Source organism: Prenolepis imparis, unplaced genomic scaffold (assembly GCF_030444845.1).
Source record: "Prenolepis imparis isolate NDT839.2.m4 unplaced genomic scaffold, iyPreImpa1.0 SCAF_7, whole genome shotgun sequence".
NCBI classification, from domain to species: Eukaryota; Metazoa; Arthropoda; class Insecta; order Hymenoptera; family Formicidae; genus Prenolepis; species Prenolepis imparis.
In genome coordinates this window covers 10,154,008-10,177,305 of record NW_028141165.1, presented here as the reverse complement: position 1 = coordinate 10,177,305, position 23,298 = coordinate 10,154,008, and the positions used below count along the sequence as shown (strand labels likewise).

At 39.6% G+C, this 23,298-nt stretch overlaps 2 protein-coding genes across 5 annotated transcripts in view; one reads left to right on the top strand and one right to left on the bottom strand.

The window, feature by feature from the left end:
- LOC145938539 (roundabout homolog 2) overlaps window positions 1–23,298 on the top strand; it is a 97,216-nt gene that overhangs the window by 12,430 nt on the left and 61,488 nt on the right. Inside the window, exon 2 of the mRNA XM_083042246.1 lies at window positions 17,730–18,038. Coding sequence (XP_082898372.1) covers window positions 17,730–18,038 — 309 coding nt within the window. The remainder of the gene's footprint in view (window positions 1–17,729; window positions 18,039–23,298) is intronic.
- The window catches only part of LOC145938541 (uncharacterized), a 135,158-nt gene that overhangs the window by 61,097 nt on the left and 50,763 nt on the right, over window positions 1–23,298 (bottom strand). The gene's annotated exons all lie outside the window — the stretch shown is intronic.

Genomic DNA, 23,298 nt, shown 5'->3' with positions numbered 1-23,298 from the left:
ACAGAGCGGCGCGCAACATCGAATATTAAAGGCGCCCTAATCGCGAGCGACGGGGTATAATAGCGCAATAATAAGATGATATCGGAATATCGAGACTCTCTCTACCCTTCCTTCGCTCGAGCCGCGGAGAATATCGTGACACGTGGAGGAATTATCTCGGAGAACGCTCGGGATATACAGAATGCGATTTCCATCGCAACGTCAAATGAAAAGTTAATGACGCGCCTATAATTACGGAAAATTGGATCGACGTTAAGAAATTAGTTTGGGTCTGGTGTATGCTGCGGTATAGAAAATTATTTTCACAGAATACAAGTAATAATAAAAGTTGAAATTTTGTTTGAATAGAGAGATTTTGGTCCAAGATCATCTCTAAAGTGGGAAATGGGTAGGGAGACGGCGCTTTTGCCAAGAAAGTATTCGGATTAGCCGAAGAAACAGATCGCAAGAGGGAGGTGGGAGGGAAGGGGCGCAACCCCAGATATTCTTAAAGCGTTCGCGTTTCATTTAACGATATTGCTACGATCTCTATCTAACCGCGTTGAAATTTTCAAACCGCCGCGCCGCGTCCGGACTCCTTTTGTGCCTCTCCTCGGCAACTACTACTCTCTCTCGATGCATTCATACGGGCCATCTGTGTACTCGCTTCATCTTGATAGAGAGGCCGGCGCGGTATTATATCCGTAATGGTACTCGCGCGAAATAATAGGACCTAATACGCCCTTTCGGAACGCAACTACGGCGAACTACTCTGACGGAAATGCCTCTCGTGGAAGAGTAGCGGGCAATGAGAGAACAGAGACAAGAGAGAGAGAGCGAAGCGTCTCACGTCGAACTGGCTGCTGAGCGAAGTTCAGAAAACATCCTCTCGGCCGGCGAGGAAGGCCTGCAACGCGCGCGCGAACAACGGGCTCCTTTGTCCGATATATCGCGCGCGATCTTTTGCGATCTCTCGTCGTCGTCGTCGTCATCGTCGTTACGCGCGGCCGGCAACAAAACGTTAGCTGTTGCTCCTTACAAACAACCGATTCCTGTCGCGTCGCGGTCTCGTCCCGATCTCTTACTCTCTCTCTTAGCCCGGTTTCGTTAAATTAGTTTCTTTGATGTGTCATACGTGTCATGAGAGCTCTCTTTCTCTCTCCGCTTGCTTCCTTCTCCTTTACCCTCCTTTTCGCTCACCAGCCTAATCGCGCGCTACTTTAGACAGTGCTTTCTTTCAGCGCACTCTAATAGTCCGTGAAGAATTTCAGCTTGAAAATAAGCCATTTTCCGAACGTCTATTTTAATTGGCGAGAGAGCGCGCACTCGTGGAAAATTGCTGCATCGTTTTCTCCTCGCAATTATTTCGGAGATAATTTCGGTGTTGCTCCGTCGCCACCAAATATCGCGGAAATTAGGCATGAAATTGAATTACTGTTGAAGCGCGAATAGCGCAGATCCACCTTAATACAAAGTTGATTAAAATTATGAAACTGTATTTTGCACGTAATGCGCGTCGAACAGAAGGGGAAGAAATTTTAATACTAGAGTAGGTTTATAAAAAATTCCTAATAGTTATACATGGTTTTATATATTGGTTATACATATTGGTTATATTGGTTTTATATATTTTTTATTGATATATTGATATATTGACTTATAGATTAAAATGGATCACTCTATATATATTGGTATACATATTGGTTATTATGTAGCTCGATTATGATATAATCCCACATGATATGATTATGTGGATTCTCATCCCAACGTTATCGCGTGCTGACCAGGCTACGGAACCTGGCGTGCCACGAGGGAGAGAAAGAGAATAGAGAGAAAGCGCGTAATCGTAACAACAGCTTCTTCGGATAATCGATCGATTCGAGACCGAAGCGAGCTTCCCGCTGCGTTTCCGCGAGACAGAGCGAAGCGATACTAACCCCGAGCGCGTGCGGCGCCAGGAAACGGGGGATGAAAAGATCCGGTCGAGAGAGACAGAAATGCAGAACGGAAAAGCCAGAGAGAGCCCATCCTCTCTTTCTCTCTTTCTCTTCTTCCTTTCCTATCCCTTCGATCCCTCCCCGTCCTGTGGGGCTACCCACGGCCTCCATCAATAAACTTCAGCTACTTCGTTTTTCCCTCCCGCAGTTTCCCTCCGCCATTCTACACCCGCCTCTCCCATTCTCTCTGCCTCTCATTCCGCGGAATGGCACCGGCGGAAAGCGTTTCAGGGGGGAAAAGATATTTTCTCTCGACAACGCACACACATACATACACACACATACACACACCTCTCTCTACTTTCGGCCTCTGGGTAATCCCCACAGGAGCGTGAAGTAGCTTCGGCACAAGGGGCGTTTTTCGCGAACGGAACCAAGAATCTCTCGAAAGGGCGAGAGAAGAAAGATGCGGGTGAGGGGGAGAGATGCAAGGGTCGAATTACAATTCGGCGAATATGCGGTCGCGTCGCCTGCCTTAATATCCCTAACTTAATCTACCACGCACTCGTCCAAAGAACGTGGGCGTAAATTTATGTTGAAAACAGAGTTTCTTGATCTCGCTTAGCCTGCTCCAACCGGGTTCTTCATTTCGATCTCCTCGCATCTCCTCTCGTTTCTTCTTCTCCTCTCTTCGATCCTCTTTTCCCCTCTCGGAGATATTAGTAAAGGGATAATTCGTGTTCCACTCGAAGGAATTCCGTGCACGCATTAACCATCGTCCGTCGTGTAGGGTATTTCGTACGCGGCACGTGTTTTTTTCTCTTTTTTTTTCTCTCTTCGTCGCAGACTAAAAAGTTATTCCAGTGAAAGCTTTCACGTATGGACAAATATTCTACATGACTGTGTAAATTTGCCCAGCCCGCTTCTACCTCCGTTAATTTATGCAGTGTGTGTACAGCGCGTTGGATGCGAGATACCGTATTTATATTATATAACGAATATACATATATATATATATATATATATATATATATATATATATATATATATAAAACGAGTCCGACGAACCCAAAAAGAGTGACGCTTCACTAAAAACGTATCTAGCACTCGGTGACGGTCCTGATATCGCTGCCGTCGTCGCGAGAGACGAGTCAGAAGAGACAGGAGGCACGTTAGCTTTAATGAATATTAAATAGCAGCGACATTATACCTATTACCACCTATTTACTCCAATTTATCTTCATTTTCTCCCGTTATTCTTTGGCGCTCTAAACTCCCCGTCGTCGTCGTCGTCATCGTCATCATCGCCACCGGCACTGTCGGTTTCGTCAAGGTGCGACGCGTTAATATAAACAGCCCGAGAGCAGACCTGATAACGTTTAAGGGGGATAAGTACTCGCGCGTCTGTCACGATGCTAATCTGTCAAAATTCAGTCGCATTTATCTCGACGGGAGACGCTTCAATTTCGGTCGCCGGATATTCTCACTAGCTCCTCGTTCGTACTTTGATATTTTATCATAAAGAGCGGATGTAGATCTCCCGTTGGCAGATGTCCAACTTGAGACATAATCGAATTAAGGTTTTGTGTGATTCTCTTCTTCCTTTTCCAGGTTTAAGTTTACTTGGAGAAACGAGAAGAAGAACTTTAAGATTCTGTCTGAAAATTTTGTCAATGTTTCACATTTGTATCTGAGATTAATCTCGTATAACTCGACGATAGAATATTTTTTAATTCGTCCAAAACGCAGAATTTTTTTTTTTTTTTTTGAAATTCCAACACATGCGTATGTTTTATTGAGCGTATCAATATGAATAATCTTACCCTCCGGTCATGGATATGATAACCGTCTCATTCAGAAGACTTCCGTCAGTTATCTTCCCGGGGGTACATATACACTCTGGCGCGTCGGTTTTCCGAAGGCCTTCGTCGGAGTAGCCTCGAGTTGCAGATATAAATTGCCGCTTCCTTTCATGCGAGTCTACGTAACGTCAAGGCGGAATAACGCGGGGCTGACCGAATAGTACCGATAAACGAATAAATGCCAGAGAGATTCGAGATACCAACCGCGCGCCGGTATATTTCTCGCCGGTGGCCGCCGACTCGGTGAATCTAGATAGGGTAGCGCAAGAGAGGTGAGCGGAAAAGAGAAAGAGAGAAGACTCACGGGGTAAATCTATCGAGATTTAGAAGACTGATTACCCGACGCATTTCTTCCGAGAGCGTGTGCGCTCGCAGGCCTCGCTTTATTCGCGTCGATCGCGCGGCCTGAGGTCTTTCAATTATTTCCCTCCTTTTTCTTCCCCTTTTTTCCCCTGTTTTCAAAAGCAGCCCGACGACTACCTCTTCGATAAAAATCGGCGCTCGCCCTCGTGCACGCACTCGTCTCGCCCTTCCTGTTTTCCTCCTCTCGTTCGAGACTCTTCGAGACGAGCAGTCTTGAATTCTCTGCTGAGAAACCATTGCTCGAACCAATATGTAGGTATATATATTCATAAGTGGTAATTAAAATTAAAAATCGTTCAGATATATCATGAGGCATCATCGTCCATCTTCTCGTTCGTTATTGGCAAAGTAGAAATTTCCACGATTATATCTTTAAGTGCTCCACTTCTTCGGGGGGCCGGCACGCCGGCGCGATTAAATGTCCCTCTCTAATCTTCTAAATATTCTTTTTGCATTCTCAAGTCTCATCACTCGCGCCGCATATACGAGAAAGGGTCACTCTCTGATCGTTCTCGCATACTCTCGCCTCTCCGAGAGAGGAATGGCGAAATAATCATTGTAGCCGTCTCGCGGTGAGGGATGGTAGCGCGGGAAGAGTAACGACGCGGGAGAGACAGTGATAAGGAGAGAGACGTGAGAAACGAGCGATGTGCCATATGGTCCACCATCTCGTAGCTCGATTTAGTGTAAAATTTGGGATAATCCGGAGAGAGAGAGAGAGAGAGAGAGAGAGAGAGAGAGAGAGATATTCTATAGAAAATATTTTATATTAAAAAATTTCTATCGCGTTATTCCGAGCGCAAAAATAGTTTATTTAAAAATTATTAATATGAAACACCTTAGCGTATGATGTATAATTTTAAATTTTTATTCAAGGCTATTGATATGAGAGAGAAGCTTTGGCATTGTGTGTGTACATATCCTAATAATTTGAATATAGTTAAAATTAATTGGCATATCTCTCCCTCCGGCACAAACGCGTTATCTCTTTACATTTATAATCCGTATACGCAATAACCTTTTAATTTCCCATGCGAGAGAGAGCCGCCTCTCTCTAATTAACTCCGCCGTAAAATTTTAGCCGAGGCAAAATTTCGACCGACTCCAAAATTCCATTCGAGGAGGAGTTTCGGCTGGAAATTTAGGTGTTCGCAGATACGAGCAAATACGAGAGAGAGAATGTCTCTTCAAAAAGTGATTCCGTGGTGGCTCGATTTACCAGAAGAGAATCTAATCTTCTCGGGCCTCGTAAAATCGGGATTTCACTGGCGCAATTTACAAACTCAAAAGCCTCGGGATCGAAGTTTCCTTTCTTTCCCTCTCTCCCTCTCCCTCTTTGTCTAGATGAGCACAGATTCCGTGTATAACGCCTGGCATGCTCGTTACCGGTACAGGTTCCTGACTTATTAGTTCGCTTGCGGGTTCCGCTTTGCGCGCCGAGAACACGCAACCACGCGGTGAATTATATATCATGGTTATATATATGGTTAAACATATGGTTCTACATATATATATTGGTTATTCATCTTGGTTTAATATATTTTTTATTTATAATATATTAGTATACATATTGTCATTATGTATATTGGTATATACATTATATCATGGTTATGTATAATCATTAATAATATATAACCATATATGTATATATATAGTTCTATATATTAGTTATATAATTGGTTTTATATATACATATATACATCGGTATATACATATCGATTATATATCATGGTTATATATATGGTTATACATGGTTATACATATAGTTCTATATATTGGTTATTCATATTGATTTTATGTATATTGGTTATATCATAGTTATATGGTTATCCATATAGTTCTATATATTGGTTATTCATGTTGATTTTATATATTTTTTATTTTATTATATAATTATACATGGTTATATACATGGTTATATGTATATATATTTAATAACTACAGCGTCGCGCATGATATTCCTGACTTTTGCCGGTGCAAATACTAGTCCTATTACGCATGAATCAAATTACTGGCGTGGCGCGTCAAATAAAGGAGATGGTCATCTCCTCTTGTCCTCGCTACGACGAGGCTGGCTTTACCAAGACGGAGACAAGATCCGTCGCTATGTGCTTTACATTCTCGTGGATTTGTCGTGCACCCCGAGCGCGAGTGCAAAGTCCCGACGCTGTTTTACATTCCACGGTTAAAGCGCGCCGGATCTCGCGCTTTTGTACCGTGTGAAATAACGGAAAATCCTCCGTCGTCGGTGCCCTTCAAAGTCCGTCACCTTCGTTCGCTCATTAAATCCCGAACGAGAGAACAACGGGAGGTATTTGCTGTGAGGAAAGTTTAACCGTGTACTTTCGCTAGACTGCACTAACAGTTTATTTAACGACTGTCGCATCATGAAACGTAAAGTAGCGTTTTCGCCAACTTTTTAACGTCACGTCGCGGCCACGTCAAGGTCGTTGACCTCTCCGAGTCAACGTATTCGGGAGAATTCTTTATTAATCGCGCGATACTTTATGCACAAAGCAGCGAATCTTATTTGGAAATATTCGGGTAAACTCGATTCTTCGGTCAAAAGATAACTGAGAAAACGGAGAGTGCATTAAAATAATCTTTCGTTACAAAAAGATTAGAAAAGTATCTCGTAAGACATTTATATTTTCGTGTCACGAGATACGGTGCCAAAATAGAAAAAAAAAAATCACAGACAGAACGACGTTTCATAACATCGTTCGCCGATTCTCAGACGCATAATCGCCACGATTAATTTTCAAGGCCCGAATTCACGCGTATCTTGGCGCGTACGTGTCGCGGTCCGTGAAAGATAACGCGAAGTCACTTGTCATTTCGAGGTAGAGAAGGGACCTCGAGCAAGTTCTGATCAGTCCTTTTTAGTCTTCATTCGGATTTCTCGTTGGCAACGTGAGCGAGCGCAGATAAAGTAAGAAAAAACGAGAAAGAAAGAGAAAAAAAAGAGAGAGTCGGTCGCGAGAATGCATCCTAACGACATGCGGCATATTTCATCGGAGTGCTCGATGCATTCGCGCACACGTACTATAAGGTACGCGATAACGCGAAAGAAGGAGTGTGATGAAGTAACTAACATTCCGCTCGCGAACGCCGCAATATGCGAAAGACAACGTTATGAGCCTTTCCGTTCCGTTACTTCTGTTTCTCTCTCGTCGTGTCCACTCATGTCTCGGCATTCTCGATACTGTGTTTGCGTTTTTCGAGATTCATATCAAGATTTTGATTATTTTCTTATACATATTTTCTACGATATATACAGATTTAGGGTTTTTCTATCTATTATTCTATTTGTTTCAGTTGTTTGTGTCTTTCTCTCTTTCATTCGTATATATTTAAAAATTTACTTAAAAAGATTCGCATCAGATTTTGATAGCATATTATATAGGCTACATCTTCGATAATGCTCTAATCTATTTTTCAATCTATTTTTCTAAGATTTTAAACAAAATTATACTTTTTTATTTCATTTTTTAGATTAAATATATTAACCTTTTCACAGAAAAGTGAATTGAATTAGATTCTTGAAAAATATTTCTCTTTTTTGACTATAAGGTTGAATTTTTCATTGACCATGTCTTTCGCCAATTTTTGCATTTTTTATTAAGTCTCTCAAAAAAGCTCTTAGCTAAATGTCAATTATTAAAGACTTATAAAGCATATCTTGTAAAGATTTCTATTAAAATCATACTGTATGACACACAAACGTAAAATTGAATTTGCTACTAAAATATAAACTTTATTTGAGAGGAACAAAAGATTGTCATATCTTATATATTCTTGAAATTTAATTACAAAACTTAATTGACTTGATTCAATTTCTTATATTCGATTATAAAATATTCGAGTACATATATCTGGCAGATATTTTACTTGTAATTGACAATTGAGAATGATTTCTTCACATCACTTTATTTTCAAATTTTCAGAATAAATAATTCACAGATGTCTTTAAATAATAAATATCTATATGTGAGATAATTATTACAACCGATATTCTCTTTAATAATAGAAAACACATTTTTTTATCAGATCTATTTTCTACTCGCTTGGACAGAATAAATCAAGTTAATAAGTGACGTGAATGCAATACACTGCATATAAGACAGTACACTGAATACATAGACTGTTCCTTTATAATTCAGACTATACATAGCTTCTTAAAGACCATGTTATATTTGTTGGGATCCGATCGATTTATAATATCTGTCATTATGTCATCTGATAGAGCGTGATGCAGCGATACAAGACGGTTCGCGCCTTCCGCGATACATTTTAATTAGAGAACTCTTGATAGATTCTATTATTATTACGTCTTAGAATTTCTGTAATTTTTTAGAATTTGACTTATATGTCAACGAATATCGATAATCGCGAAATGTGATAAGCGAGTCAAACTTTATCACGCTGTTCGATGCAAAAATGCATTAATTGCATATCATGGATATTAATATCGTGCAAAAAATATGGTGTGCGCGATATAGTGTGTTTACGCGAAATAACACTTTCACCGCCGGAGGAGAGAGAGATGTCTTTTTTTTTCAGACGATCGGGCCGTGTTGTCACGGGACTAAAACTCTCGGTATTATCCACGTGCCGTTTTTACGAGCAGCCGCGCGATACTAGGGAACAAAGACCATATGTACACGTCAGTCAGTCGCGTAACACTATCTTTAGATTCTTGCTATAGATGGTGATTAATTATTCGTGCGCGTCCGCGTTCGTTGTCGTCCGACACAACGAGAGAGAAAAAGAGCAAGAGAGGGGGAGAAAGAAACGAGAGGAACTGGCAACCTAGTGGTGGTCGTCTTCGCCATAAATTATTCATCCGCGTGCCGTTTTTGTTTCGCCGGCCGCGTACGCGATATCCCGGGAGTGCGGGTGCATCGATAAAGCTGGAACTGGTTCACGAAGAGCGAAGTCTCGTCTTTCTCTCTCTCTCTTTCTCTCATCGTGTCGTTGTTGTTAGCCACGCATTCGTGGTAACCTTTGACGATACTCGGCGCCGGAGTCTGAAACGACACAGATGCCCATGACGGTTTGGCTAGAATTTCTATTTGATACAAACTGTTCTAATAGTTACCGTATAGATATATATAGCTCTCTTTCTCTCATTCGTATATTTAAAAATTTATTTAAAAATATTCGGATGTGTGTGCGAGAACAAGTTGAAAATAATTGAAACAAATCTAAAATGCCGACTTAGAGACTGCATAAATTATTCGATTGTTCTATTTCATGTATTATTTGATGTTATATTTTATATTATTTAATTTGATATGGGGTCACGCAAGATTTTGGCAGTTTTCTTATACATATTTTCTATAATATTTTCAGATTTAGTGTTTTTCTATTTAGATTTCAGTTTTGGTGCTTTTCTCTATCTTTCATTCGTATATTTGAAAATTTATTTAAAAGGATTTAGATGAGAACAAGTTGAAAATAAATTGAAATAAATTTAAGTATTGTAATTATTATTTTTAAAAAACACTTTATTTTGTCAATAATAAGTACAATACAATATATAAAGAAAGTTCATAATAAAATTATATCATTATTATGCATATGTGAGAATGCAACTATTAATCTTGTTAGATTCTAACAATCCAACGATAAATCAAAAAATTTTACGTGTATGTATGTGAAGCTGGCCTGGAAACTCATAAATAATAAAGAGTTCTGGCTTTATTTTCAATAATTTTAGAGTTTTTGAAATATATTTCTGGACTTGATATCTCTCTCCACGAGATTATTATCCGAATCACGAAGTCAATATTTGCATTTGATGTTTCATATTGTATCGCGAGATAATTTCGGGATATTCGAGAAAGAAATGAAAGCTATATTCTATTAAAATACCAAAAAATTAATCAAAATCGCGAAGGGGCTTTGTTCGATCCCTCCCTTCCTCACCCCGTCCCCGCCCTGTACATTCTATCCCCGAGGGCGTGGGTGTTTCGTTTCAACTCGGAATTGATGAGAATTGTTGGTTGTTTTTGCGAATTCAGCGCGTTTTAATAAAATCAAAGCTAAATGCTTTTTTCTCGGCATGAAACGGACGCGATGCGTTACGTTCGCGTCTACGCGCATTACGGTTGATATCTCATACGCGAATGTAAATGATGGATGGTAACGATACGGCGACGCAAAATGAGGGTATAAACGATGGATCCGTTTATAATTGCAAATTTCATTCCCTGTTTCCATTGTGTAAAACTGCATTATTCCGCGCTTATGCAATTGGCCGCGCGCGCACGAGAGCGTCAAGCAGTTCTTTGTTAGGTTTTAATGGCGCTCATCGATTTTTGTCTGCTCTCTCTCGAGCAATTTCTCATATATATTAATGCCAATAGAGAAAGTGAGAGACAGAAACTCTCTTCTTCTCTCGATGCGCGCTTGTTCGGGACAATCAAACTCCGTGGCAAATAGGTCTCGGCACTTTCTCTCTCTCTATCTCTCTTTCTCTCTTTCTCATTCACACATACACATTCTGTCAACATGCCCCTTGAGAACGGGCTGTGCGGGACTTCGATTTCCAGTTAGTTAGGGCAGTTGCGATTTAAATGGCGCCATCGGAAATGGAAGAGGAAATGAACAAGCGCGCGTACATCCATGTGTGAGTTTCCCAAGTCGCCAGCTCGTTGTTTCGCAGACCCGTGTTTAATTCGTCGTGCGAATATTGAGCTCTTTTAACTTTCGCAGCGTTCAATAGCCACATAAAAATCTAACATATATATACTCCATTTATATCGAACCTTGAACAATTTTATTTCCTTTATTAATCGAACGATTTTATCTCGTTCATTTTATCACGTTTCAACGGAATAGTTGCAGGAAAAAATTATGCTCTTATCGCTTCTTTCTCAATTGTCTAATATCTACAGAAAAATGCTTACGTTCATTAATTATATAATTCCGTAATTTTGTAATTCTAACTTTTTTTTAACAAAAAATGAACATTAGTGTAAAAGCTTCATTAAATATTTATAAATTTTTCCATCTGGTTAAAAACTTTCATCAACTTCCATTAATATCGTTCGATTTTTTGAGTCATTTGGATTTTCCTCAACGTTTTAATAGACTTCTAGAAATATCTACAGTGTGCATACACATAGATACAACGGCCCTGTGTCGAGCACATAATCGGTTAACGTCGAACTCGGTCATTGATGCATAAATTACTGAGGCAGTCATGCGGGTCGAGACAAATTTAGTCGCTGTAGCTTACAATCATAATCCTAATGTTTAAATATAGCTCATAGACGACCGTCGCAGCGATTGTTTGAAAGAACGAGAGAGAGAGAGAGAGAGAGAAAGAAATTCCAGTTTTCTTGATCAAAAGTAATGTCTGAATAACACCGGGTGAAATTTTAACGGCTCGCTCTTTCGCGAATTGCAAGTCGATATTTTTCGGCGGGAAAATAAATTCTACCCATTTGAACGATTCGAGAAGTACCGCACACATACACATGCACACACAAATGCAATTTATCGGTAAATGCGGCGCATACGCATACGTGACCAATATAAATCTGCGCCGTTGGCATAACCTAGCGTACTATGCTGATTTATAGATATCGAGCGATTCTGTACGAGCATTCGCAACGACAGAAATCCGATTATGGTGGAACGGCGGTGTTACGCGTCGGAATATCGCGCAATTTCGTGATCCCTCGAATCGAAGGAGTCCTGGGGAAAAAAATTGATACGTGCAAACTATTCCCCCAACTATACACGATTCTTTCCTCCGAGGTGTGCGTCTCGTGCTGCTTTGTATCGGGATACCTTCCCGCGGATGGCACTTACGTGAACGTATTTAGTTTCGTTTGCATATAAAGCGGGTGTATCCGTTTTCTTTTCTGCAAGTGCTCGGCGCCCATGTTACCACACTACACATGCATCCCTGAATAATTCAAACAAAGGATTAAGCGCCTTGTGCAGCTAGCTTTACCAGTTGCCGGATGTCTAAACTGATGTTAGGTACCGGCATTCGACATCCCGAGCACATTCGGATCCCCCGTTTAAATTTTATGGACTTAGGAAAGTTATACGTTAAATTGGAGATTCCCGTCGAAACATTGGTATGCGAAACGCGATGCGTTTGTCTAGAGTCTACGCCGTAGAGAGAAACGAGACGTAATTAAATAAAACATTCGAGTTTGAGCGCAATTAACTACCGATATTTGTAGAGTAAGCATATAGTCGACGAATAATGTACTTACAATGAATTTACAATTTTTGCAGAATTACAGAACTTTTAAACATTACACACGAATAATTGTTTGATATTTTACGTGTAATTTCCTTCACTATACTTTTTTTTTTTTTTTTTAAAGGAGGATTTTGAAAACCAGGATTGTTCCACATTTTGTGAATAATTTACTCGAGTCTGCTTAAATATATAAAATACAGAAAGGGGTTATAGCGTTGCGTTAACCTTGTGCGACAAACGCATGAGAAAGCTAAGTGAATACACAATGGCAACGAGACAAATGACTAGTGAATATGACGCCTGGTTGGCCTCTCTCTACACACACACACATCGTGCTCTAGTGATAGCAAAAGTGGAAACTGGTATGATAATGAGTTACAAACAGCGCAAACCTCCTCGTATTTTGCTTGCGAAGCGCGTATAACCGAACGGCGGAGCCGAGAAAATCGCGCAAATTACCGAGATAAAGGCCAATTTAAATCTCGACAGGTTATATTTAAAGGTCAATTGCTATCTAATCATTGATATTATGTGCTTGAATTTACTGCTAGATGAGAGACGGTAGATTGAATGATGCGCAGAAATATAGAAAATGTTTTTCTCGAAACAATTAAGAAAAAATTTTTTAAATATAGATTTGTAAGAAAAGCGAAAATAATACAAAGGAGAAATGTTTTTCCTCTATATAATTCATGTCTAATTTTTATGATCTATATTTAAAAAATTTTTTCTCTATTTAAGAAATAAATTTTATTTATTTATGCGCGTCGACATTATTCGATGGAGAGTAGAAAAAATCGTGTAACATTTTCTTGCTTCTGCCGAGGCTAAGTGAGCTTTTGTAGTCTTCGCTCTCGTGTTACTGACCTCCCCTTTTTTTATCATCCTTCGTACGCTTTCTGATTTCGGCGGGGTCTCAATTTCTTACACCAGCAAGGCTATAATATTGCTATAATAAAAAAAGAAGGGATCCACGGGCCTTTATAACGGGCTAATAGTAGGTACACCTCGTGTAATTTGCTTCGTCACTTTTCTCCTTCTCCTATCCCCTCGCCTTTTACTCGCATTAGCGACCGGAAGATTGCACCTGCGCTTTTTTTGCGCTCGTGAAAATCATCGGCTTGATAATAGCGTGGCAATTCGCGAAAGAGGCATAAAGCGTTAAATTAAATTATTTTAAATCGAAAACTATTTAACAAGTTTTTTAAATATCTGTGTTAATGAGAAATTAAATGTGTTCTTTTTATTCTCATTTCATTAATCTAGGTAAGGTAAGTCTAAATTTAAATAAATGTAAATTAAAAATTGTCAAATAACGAGCGAGTAATTAATTTTCGCATCTTCTTAATTAATTAACTCATGTATACTATCGCGCAGAATCAGAATATACAGTTGCCGAAATTAGTCATTTCTCAATCATTAACAAAACATCGCGGATGATTTACAAAACAAATTTATTCGTATTATTACGTTTAACTAATAAGTACAATTGTTATTCATGCGGTATTTCAGTATCAATCGCGTAACGTAAATTCAATTGTGCATCGGTGATTTGTTGAAACGCGTATTTTATGTGATTTATTCGATCAAAATCGCGAAACAGCAAAACAATGACATTCTTGAATATTGCATTTTTGCGGATATCTATCTTTAATTTTAACTTGCGTTTATTTACTTGTATTATAATGAAAGATAATAATAAACTTGCTGAAATGAATGCATCTACTATTCGTTAGCAATAGAGAGATAGCATTGTGCGAATTCGCACGCGAGATTTTCCAGTTCCTGAGCGGATCGTAGTTTCGTATAATCGTGTTTTTCGCATTCTTTCGTCGCAATATAAAAGTGCATGTTATATATATACGATTAACGTCGAGAATGCTATGTAAAGTGTCGCGCGATCGTCGTATTCTGATGATTAGTGAGTAATTAACCATGTTTTCACGAGTGCCATAAAAAGAGCAATAAAAGATGAACAAAAGAGGAGAAAGAGCAGATCCGAGAAGACATCGGAGCAATCACGAGGCGAATAATTTATAATTTTGTTTATTTATTATTTATAAAATGAATTTCTCGCTTATCTTTGATCTATAATAATGATTCACTTTAACAATAAATTCAGGAAGCATTTTAATACCAAAAGAGATCAATTAATTTTTTAACATATTTTATTCTTGTAACGAGCTACTTTCAGCACGTTTTTCTCAATTAAATAATGAGCAGTAAATTTTTCGCGATATTGGTATATCGCGAGATTAAATAATTCAGAAAATATTCCAATACCAAAAATAAAAAGTAATTAATTACATTAACATAGTTTACTGTGGCATTTTCTATTACTTCTTAAACTTATTTCGCAAGCATAAATTAACCAAGATATTTTGATACCAATTAATTCAGAAAATAATTTTATATCATGTGCTGATATTGCTAAACTTCTTACTTTTAACTATTTTATATACAATTATAGCATTATTAGTGTTGATGCATCTAAAAAATTTTATATTTTGAAAATCTATTCGTAGCATCTCGTTCTTTCTCTTCTTCAAGCAATTAATTAATAATTAATTCTGGTATGATTGTTTTTTGTTTACGATTCGCTGAGTTTTTTTAAAGGTAGCTATATAATGTTAAATCACAACACTTCCATATTTAATATTTTCCTGCTAATTGGTAGAAACGATATATTCAGGATTAGTAGAGTAATAAATTTGCGATAAATTAGCATTTAATTATGTCATATACCCGACTTCAATTTTTCGCGGTGAGAGGCAAATTGACGGAAAAGTTACATTATAAATTTTCTGTTGTTTCTCGTGTCTGATATGCACAACGCTATTCTCGAAACACCGCGTGTCAAGATATAAATTTATTAGCACGTCGCCAATATTAATCTTACGAAGAAGCTGCCGTCTTGCCAATATTAATAAAATATACCAAGTTGATGTTTATGTACTTGCGCGATCGAAAGCTTTTCTTCACCGCGCCGTGAATTTTCCTCTTGTTTCGCGCTGACTATCCTATCCTCTCGATTCTTCTCAATTTTGTATGGGATGCTGCGCAAAGGTGCAGCGATCTCGTTAAATTTTCTAACGCCTCTCGTCGTAAACCAGCTCAGGAACGAAAATTAAATCACCCTTCAATCTGCCTTATTTTTAAATACCGTCTCATAAAATGTTCACTATTATTTAATGCTTGTTGCGCGCGCATAACATAAACAGAGGAATTATGCAGAATGGTAAAGCTTGCGTTTATATAGTAAAAAATATGTTAATATGAGAGAACCGTAATTTGTATCCACAGCGCGATGATATTAAATCCACGTAAACTCAATTCGACATGTTTACGAGTCACCGCAATTAGCGGCAATATAGAATCGTATTACTAGGAATTAATTCAAATAATGCAGGACATTTGCGCATATGCGGGGACCACATTTCTAGAATTAATTAATTTTAATTCAATTATTCTCGTTTTTATGCGTGGCTGAAGAGAGTGATTTATTGATAAATGCGAAACAACATGTGTTTTCATCAACGCGGTATAAACAAATCATAAACCGATTTGCCGCGACACACTGTGCAACGCTTTCCGGCTCGGCTAACATTATATAGTATCATGCCGTGACATTTTATTAATAACGAACGTACAACACGTACAACTTATGCATCACAATAACTCAAGCAGCCCGACAACCGCGTAAAAAAAAAAACTCCTATTAAAAATGTTATTTTCAATTATATTTGCCATATTGCGTTGATTATATATGACTCGTAATTTCATATTTCTTGCCTTTAGGACAAATTTTAAGAGCTATTTTAAAATCAAAATTTCTCGCATACAAAAGCCATGCGAATAATTTTTTTAAAAAGTATTACGGATAAGAGATATATAAATATATAAATAATATAACTTTTTATTATATGTGTGTGCTACGGTGAATAATTCACAGAATAATTAAATGTCTCTAAACTATTATGCGCGACTACGCGTGGGTGCTTTTTGGTAAAAGGCAGGACAATGGCATCCCCGACCGACAGGGAGTCCGACATTTGCGCAAACGAGAGAGCGAGCGGATGCGGCGGATTTTTCGCTGTTCGCTCCAACAGCTACCAGAGATCGCGCCCGTCCATGCACTCGTCGGCGGATATATCCAACCCGCTTTGATGCACACGCACGCATACCGCGAAAGTCAGCTGTATATATGTGTGTGTGTCTGTGCGCGTCTGTCGCGCGGGTGTCCTATTTAGATAACTGAATTATGGATGAATTATTGGCCGCCGGTGTATACGTAGTGCAGGTATATAATTTGATAATATCGCCGCCTCTGGCGTCCTATCTCCGTGCCACGAGATTTCGGCCCGCCGCGCCGGTGGTATGGTGGTATATGTCGCCCGTCGAACGTCCATATGCATTATGCGTGTGCGCTCGTTCGCTCGCATACGTGCGTATGTTACATATGCAGCAGCGTTACGTGATGCACGCGAGAACGTGAACGTACGTCGTGTCGCGTCGTGTCGTGTCGGTGTGAGCGAAGCAAGAGGATATTAGTCATCGATAGTAGCTCGGATTACCTGTGGTTACACGCATTATTAGATCGACGCATCGTGCTGCTGTCTAGTCCGGGCATTCCTCCGCGAAGTGCCTCTGTTCGCGTATCTACGCGCGTGTATCCCAATTTAGTCGAGAGAATTTAGAAGAGGGGTAGAGACGCATCGATCGCGGGGACGGCTTTTGTGTGTACAGAGAGAATCGATACTTGTATATAAAACAGAACTGTGAGAGAGAAACTTCTTAAAGCTTCTCTCGGGGAAAATGACAGTATCGAGCAATGTAAGAATAATTCATGTTTTTCAGCGATATATTTTCGCAATTTATGTATTTGCTTATGTAATTTTCAAGATGAATAATTTTAATAATGTAAGTTAAAATAGATTTATATGTATCATGTATTATTTAATATTCATCTAATATATTTTAATCTGTTTCAATTTAATGATTGCTAATTTATTTTAATTGCTCGTAGATATAATAATCATGTGGCATTTTTTTATTTAATGCTTGTCTCGTCAATTTTGTGATATATAAAATTGATAAAATTTGTTGATAAAATTTCTCGAATGAATGAAACAAAGGAATTATTCTTAAAATATCACGACGCATTAATCATACGCTATTAGTCCTCATTATTCTTACTTAAGGCGTTACAATTCAACATAAAAGAACGCAATGCCGCGGCGAAAATATCTCTGGTTGAAGGGGTGAACTAATTAGATTGTCGAGGCGACACGACGCGCAGGGAGAAGAGAAGAAGAGAGGAGAGATCCGCTAAAGGCACTTTTCTTTTTTGTTTTTCAGGGCAACTGAAAAGTCCACGGATAACTGAGCACCCGTCGGACATAATAGTTGCGAAAAATGAGCCGGTGACATTAAACTGCAAGGCGGAGGGTAAGCCCGAGCCGGTGATAGAATGGTACAAGGACGGCGAGCTCGTGCAGACGTCACCGGGAGACGCCAAGTCGCATCGAGTCCTGCTGCCTACGGGATCCCTGTTTTTTCTGCGGGTGATGCACGGCAAGAAGGAGCAAGATGGTGGTGTATATTGGTGCGTCGCGCGGAATAAGGCCGGATCCGTCCCGAGCAGGAACGCCACTCTCACAGTCGCAGGTAAGAGGCCAACCATTGTCATATCTTTTTCGTCCTCGCCTTTCTTATACTCGGATTATGTACCGGGTAGCCGGGCGTATAACGCCCCTTGTGAGATCACTCGTTAAACTCGGAACGAATCCCCGTGAAACGCGCTTCTCTCGCCTGGAAAGAATTCCACGACTTCTCGACCCCCCCGATTCCCCCCCTCAAAGTTGTGTGTGTGTGTGTGTGTGTGTAAAGTTAGCATATCATTTTGTCAAAAATCATAAATGAATTCTGGCTTTATTTTCAATAATTTTAAAGTTCTTGAGTTTAAATAAATAGTTCTGCCAATTAAATGAATATGAGAAAAACAAACTGATATGCCTTAACATTTTCCTTATCAATAATTGATTTTTAAATATATGGTTAAATATTCTTTAGTTTCGCATAAGTTTTTCGATATTTCGAGCGAGAGAAGATACTCTACTTTCTCTCTCTCTCGTGTCTTTCTTCGCGCGTTTCCGCTTCCCTTCAAGAGAAAAATAATTAACCGTTTTCTCGGGTCTACAACTTCATGCAGAGATAAAATTTAATTAGGTACATTAGCATTCTCACTTTGCGCCATAATTTAGTATTCATATTTTACTTGGGCGATGATAATCAATCGATAAAAAAAAAGAGAGAGAAAGAGATTTAAGAGTTTCGTGCGTAGATTAATATAATGCGGGAAAAAAATAATTATCCGAGGCAGATTTAGCTCTCTATGAATGACACTCGTTTTGAATGCGCATGGAAGAACCTCATGCATTATGGCACGCGAATAATTACGGCACAGATGCCTGGACGGAAATTTTATTTCGATGCAATATCAATATTCTGGAGATTCCGGGGCTTCGCGAGAGATAGAACAGCCCCCATTCTGGTTTCGCTCCCCGCTAAGCACTCCCATTACGACTGCATATTTAACGTGCGCTGTCGCATAAATGCACGTTACGGATAGCTGCGCGTATTACAATAAGCAATTAACGAGCGATATCGTGTTCTATAAATTACGAGGCTCGGATGCACCGGCGTAACCGATGCTCGCGAAACGTGAAACGCGCGGGTGCATACGCGTGCATATGATGTTCGCGTGTGTGTACATATATGTATGTATGATAACATATATGAACTCGAAATAACGAGCCTACGGAAAAGGTAATAACATGGAAGCGGCGGGAGCGCGATTAGCTCTGCATTATCGAGATTCTCCATTACCGTTCTTAAATCTTTCGTACCATCTGCATCTTTTTCGTTCTTTCGATATATTTATAGGCGCATATATAAATCTCTCGATGAACAGAAAATGATGATTCGCGATATAAAAATGCGGAAACGATTCAATCGAGAGCACTAGAGTATTCAGTAACGCGTGACGCATTTTATAAAAACGTGTTATTAAGTCGAGTACATACACAGCTGTTTCTCGATTCCACGATGATTCCGAAGACGCTACATTAACTCCCCGGGCACTAATTCAATTTGTATGGCATATCTTTTCTCGAGAGATCATAATCGGGATTAGTCTGAGCACGAGAGCGAAAGGAGAGAGGGAGCAAAAGAGGAAGAAAGAAAGTCACAATACCCTCCTGCTATTGTGGGGGACAGCGGACCCCTGTACGTATATACGTGTATATATATATGTATATACACAACGCGTCGGCGGCGAAGTGCATTCTTCGCCAGTATAGCAGGCGTCGTTCGGTGTCGCATCGTCAGGCTCGTAGCTTGTAGAGCCTGCGAGACGAGAGAGAGGCGAGTGAATCGGTCGTTACCAACCAGCCAGCAAGCAAGCAGGCAAGGCAGGCAAACGGGCGGACGGACGGGCATATACCACGGACGGGGCAGAGGCGAGGGTGCGTCGCCCGGGATATCGATCGCCTCTAAACAAACATGGCTCGTTTTAGTCGAAGGAGTCGACTTCTATCCCGTATAAATCACGGTTATTCCTTCCTGCGCGGGTATATACGGGGTGTCCGTTTTCGTCCGGGTGACTCTATACGTAACCACCACCACCGGATTGTCACCCAGCGTTTTCGCTTTGGCCGTTTTGGAGGTGAGTGACATCGTAAGGGGGGATGATTCGCGCGGATGCAACAATTTTTACTGTCAGACATCTTTCTCTCGAGAGAGAAAGGAATTTATTTCGCTCATTTAAATATGGTTAAATATTCTTCATGGTTTATATTCTTATGGTTCATATTCTTTAGTTTCGCACGAGTTTCGAGATATTTCGAGCGAGAGGAGATGCTCTACTCTCTCGTATCTTTCTTCGCGCGTTTTCGCTTCCCTTCAAGAGAAAAATGATTAACCGTTTTCTCGGGTATACAACTTCGTGCAGAGATAAAATGGCACCGAGAAATAGATTCATCGCGCGAAAATTATCTCTTTCATTTGTATACAAAGTTGTTTTATTTTAATCGCGCAATTATTATTTCTCACTTGCGTCACTTTCAGAATGCAAAGAAATTTTCTTTCTTTTTGTCAATATAAAGTGCATACTCGAGAGAAGTGAATGTTTTGTCTTCTCTCTCGTTAAGCTGAATGTTGCGTAACATAGTAATTAATCTCTATTTAAATGTATTTTATAAAAAGCGAATGAGAAATGTGTATGAGATTATCGTCGAAAAGAGAGGGACTATGATGAATGGCACTTGGAGATAAGCAAATGCACCGCGTGAAAATTATGAGATCGTATATAAAATTTGAAATTTTTACCGTAGAGTATAAAATTACGTTTATAGGTGCCTTTACTTTTTTTTTTTTTTTTTTTTTTTTTTGGCGCAGATAAATTCTATCTATGCCTGAGCGATTTGTTAACTGAACCGATTTATCAACTAACAAGCCTTTGAAATAAATCGTATATAAATCGACACTGAAAAATTACATCAGCGTGTGATCCTCGCGATAAAATATTGTACAAAGAGAGCGTGTATCGCGATCGAATAATTACAATGTTTCTGTTTCGCGCGTCTGCAAACGCGTTTAAAAATTTTATCGCAAATTTTATGCCCGGAACGTAGAAATGTAGTTTCACCGATTTCGATGCCGATTCGTCGACTAACGAAAGACCCGAGGTATGTATATCTTATCAGTCCGATACTCGGTACAAGATTAGGCTAATTGACAGCTGCTGGGAAAATAATTATAGACCGACACTAGACATACGCTTAATCGTATCGCGACAATGGTTAATCCATACTGGGCCGGTTCACGCGACAGAATAACCTCGGTCGATACCTGATGCTATATATTCTTCACATGGTTCTTATGGTTCATATTCTTTTTGGTTTCACATCCTTGATGCGAGGTTACTCGGCATAACACATTGTCGAACTAAATTTAATTCTCCGTTAAATTAAAATATAATAATTAAAAATATTAATTACTTTAGTGTTGTTGAATAACGAAAATTCTCGTTGGGCATATCAGTTTGTCCCCAGTTTGTCAAGTATTTTCTTTGGTTTAATCGCCTATTATTATTTAAACTATCAAGAATTTAGATTTATTGAATATAAAGCCAGAACTCTTAATTATTTATGATTTTCCGCGAAATATAATATGCTAGCTTAACACACATTAGTTTTAAAGCGCTCGAGAAAGGCCTCGCTTTTCTCGGTAACTAGATTCGCCAAGTAGCCGTCTCTCTTCGCGTCTCTTTGTTGTTTTTGCCGCACAGCACTCCTTGTGTGTGCACACACACACACACACCTCTCGACTCTCTCTTTTTCTCCCTCGCAATATAAATAGGCCCCGGAGATCGCCGTCCGAACAAGCCCTCTTTTCGCTCGATACGGAACGTGGACCCAGCATGGAGACACGGCTTCTCGATCCGGGCTATCGCGTATAATGCATAGCTGCTTACCGCGTTATAATGGCAGCTTACGCACAATAGTCAAGTACCCTGCTCGCCCATAATAAGGCCCCGACCATGGGTGCCCATATTTCTTTTTTGCGTGCTGTAAGCGTGGAATTCTTTTCACATGGACCGGATTTTTTTTTTTTTTTTTATGTTACGCCTTCGTTTATCCGCTTCGGAATGTTTAGAAAGATACAAGTTTCTATATATAAGGCTCAAGATTAAAATATTTATATCTATTCCCGGTTGTGCGCGCCTTTGCCCGCAATATTTTATAACGTATTTATCTACTTACTTGCGTTTTATAACCCTACGCGATGACGTAATCTCGCCGCGCGCTTTCTCCAAATTTGCATAGATATACCGGTTGAGTAAATGTCCATTAAACTACTTTGTCATTCATTTTCTCTATTTTGAACAAGGCAAACGCCATCTGAAATTTCTTCATTTTGATAAATGGACCTGCCATTCTAAGACCTTCAAATATTCTTCACGTATAGTTTGTCCGCGTATAGTACAACATCGATGAGCAATTTATCGTTTAAAATATGCTTACGCGCGCATACAATCTTGCCTTTTTTTTTTCTTAAATTAAATACAAACATTTATCTCTTACACGCCGACAGTGATTTATTTCTCGGCTGGAGAATTGTTAAGAGCCCCTTGATACAGCTTTTCGATATAAAGCTGTTGCGCTCAGCGGAGTCCTTTTCGTATATCCATGAGAAACCACCACGAGCGTGTGCGGATGACCTAGATATATTTTTAAAGCGATAGAAGATGATCCTCCTCGTGAGTAGTAGCTAGATTATCCCTAGACGACACCCAGTGCATCAAGCGCAGCGCAAGAGATACATCGCGACGTAAGATAGCTCCGCATCCGTCTTCATCCCTGGTGGAGGAATATAAAGAAACGCGTTCTCTTAGCGTATCTTATAAATTTATAATTGGCTTTGGTTGAAGTTCGCGTCGGTGAAACTAAAGCTGAAATAAAGTTGTAACTGGAGAGAGTCCGCTTCTCTCAAGTTGAGCGAAAGTTGGCGAATCGCGAGTTTCAGCGGCATAATTATCGAAGTTCCTCTCCCGACATGTTTTCGGAAATAAAAGTATATAAAACAGTGATTTTTACTATATATACATATAACCGGGCTAAGCGAGGAGCGAGCGAACAGGATTGTTAAAAAACGGCGCGACGCGTCGCCGGCGGCTGATTATTCATCGGGACTATTCAGATAATAATTTTGCAGCCGTGCGACAACGTCGGATATGACGCGGCGTGTTTGCCCTGCCAATAAAATTGAAAAAGCTCGAGGGGATTAATGAACGATGCCGCGAAAGCTTGTGTTCTGTTCGCCACCCTTTTTGCCCATTCGCCCCTTCGTTTCACATTCTTGCCAT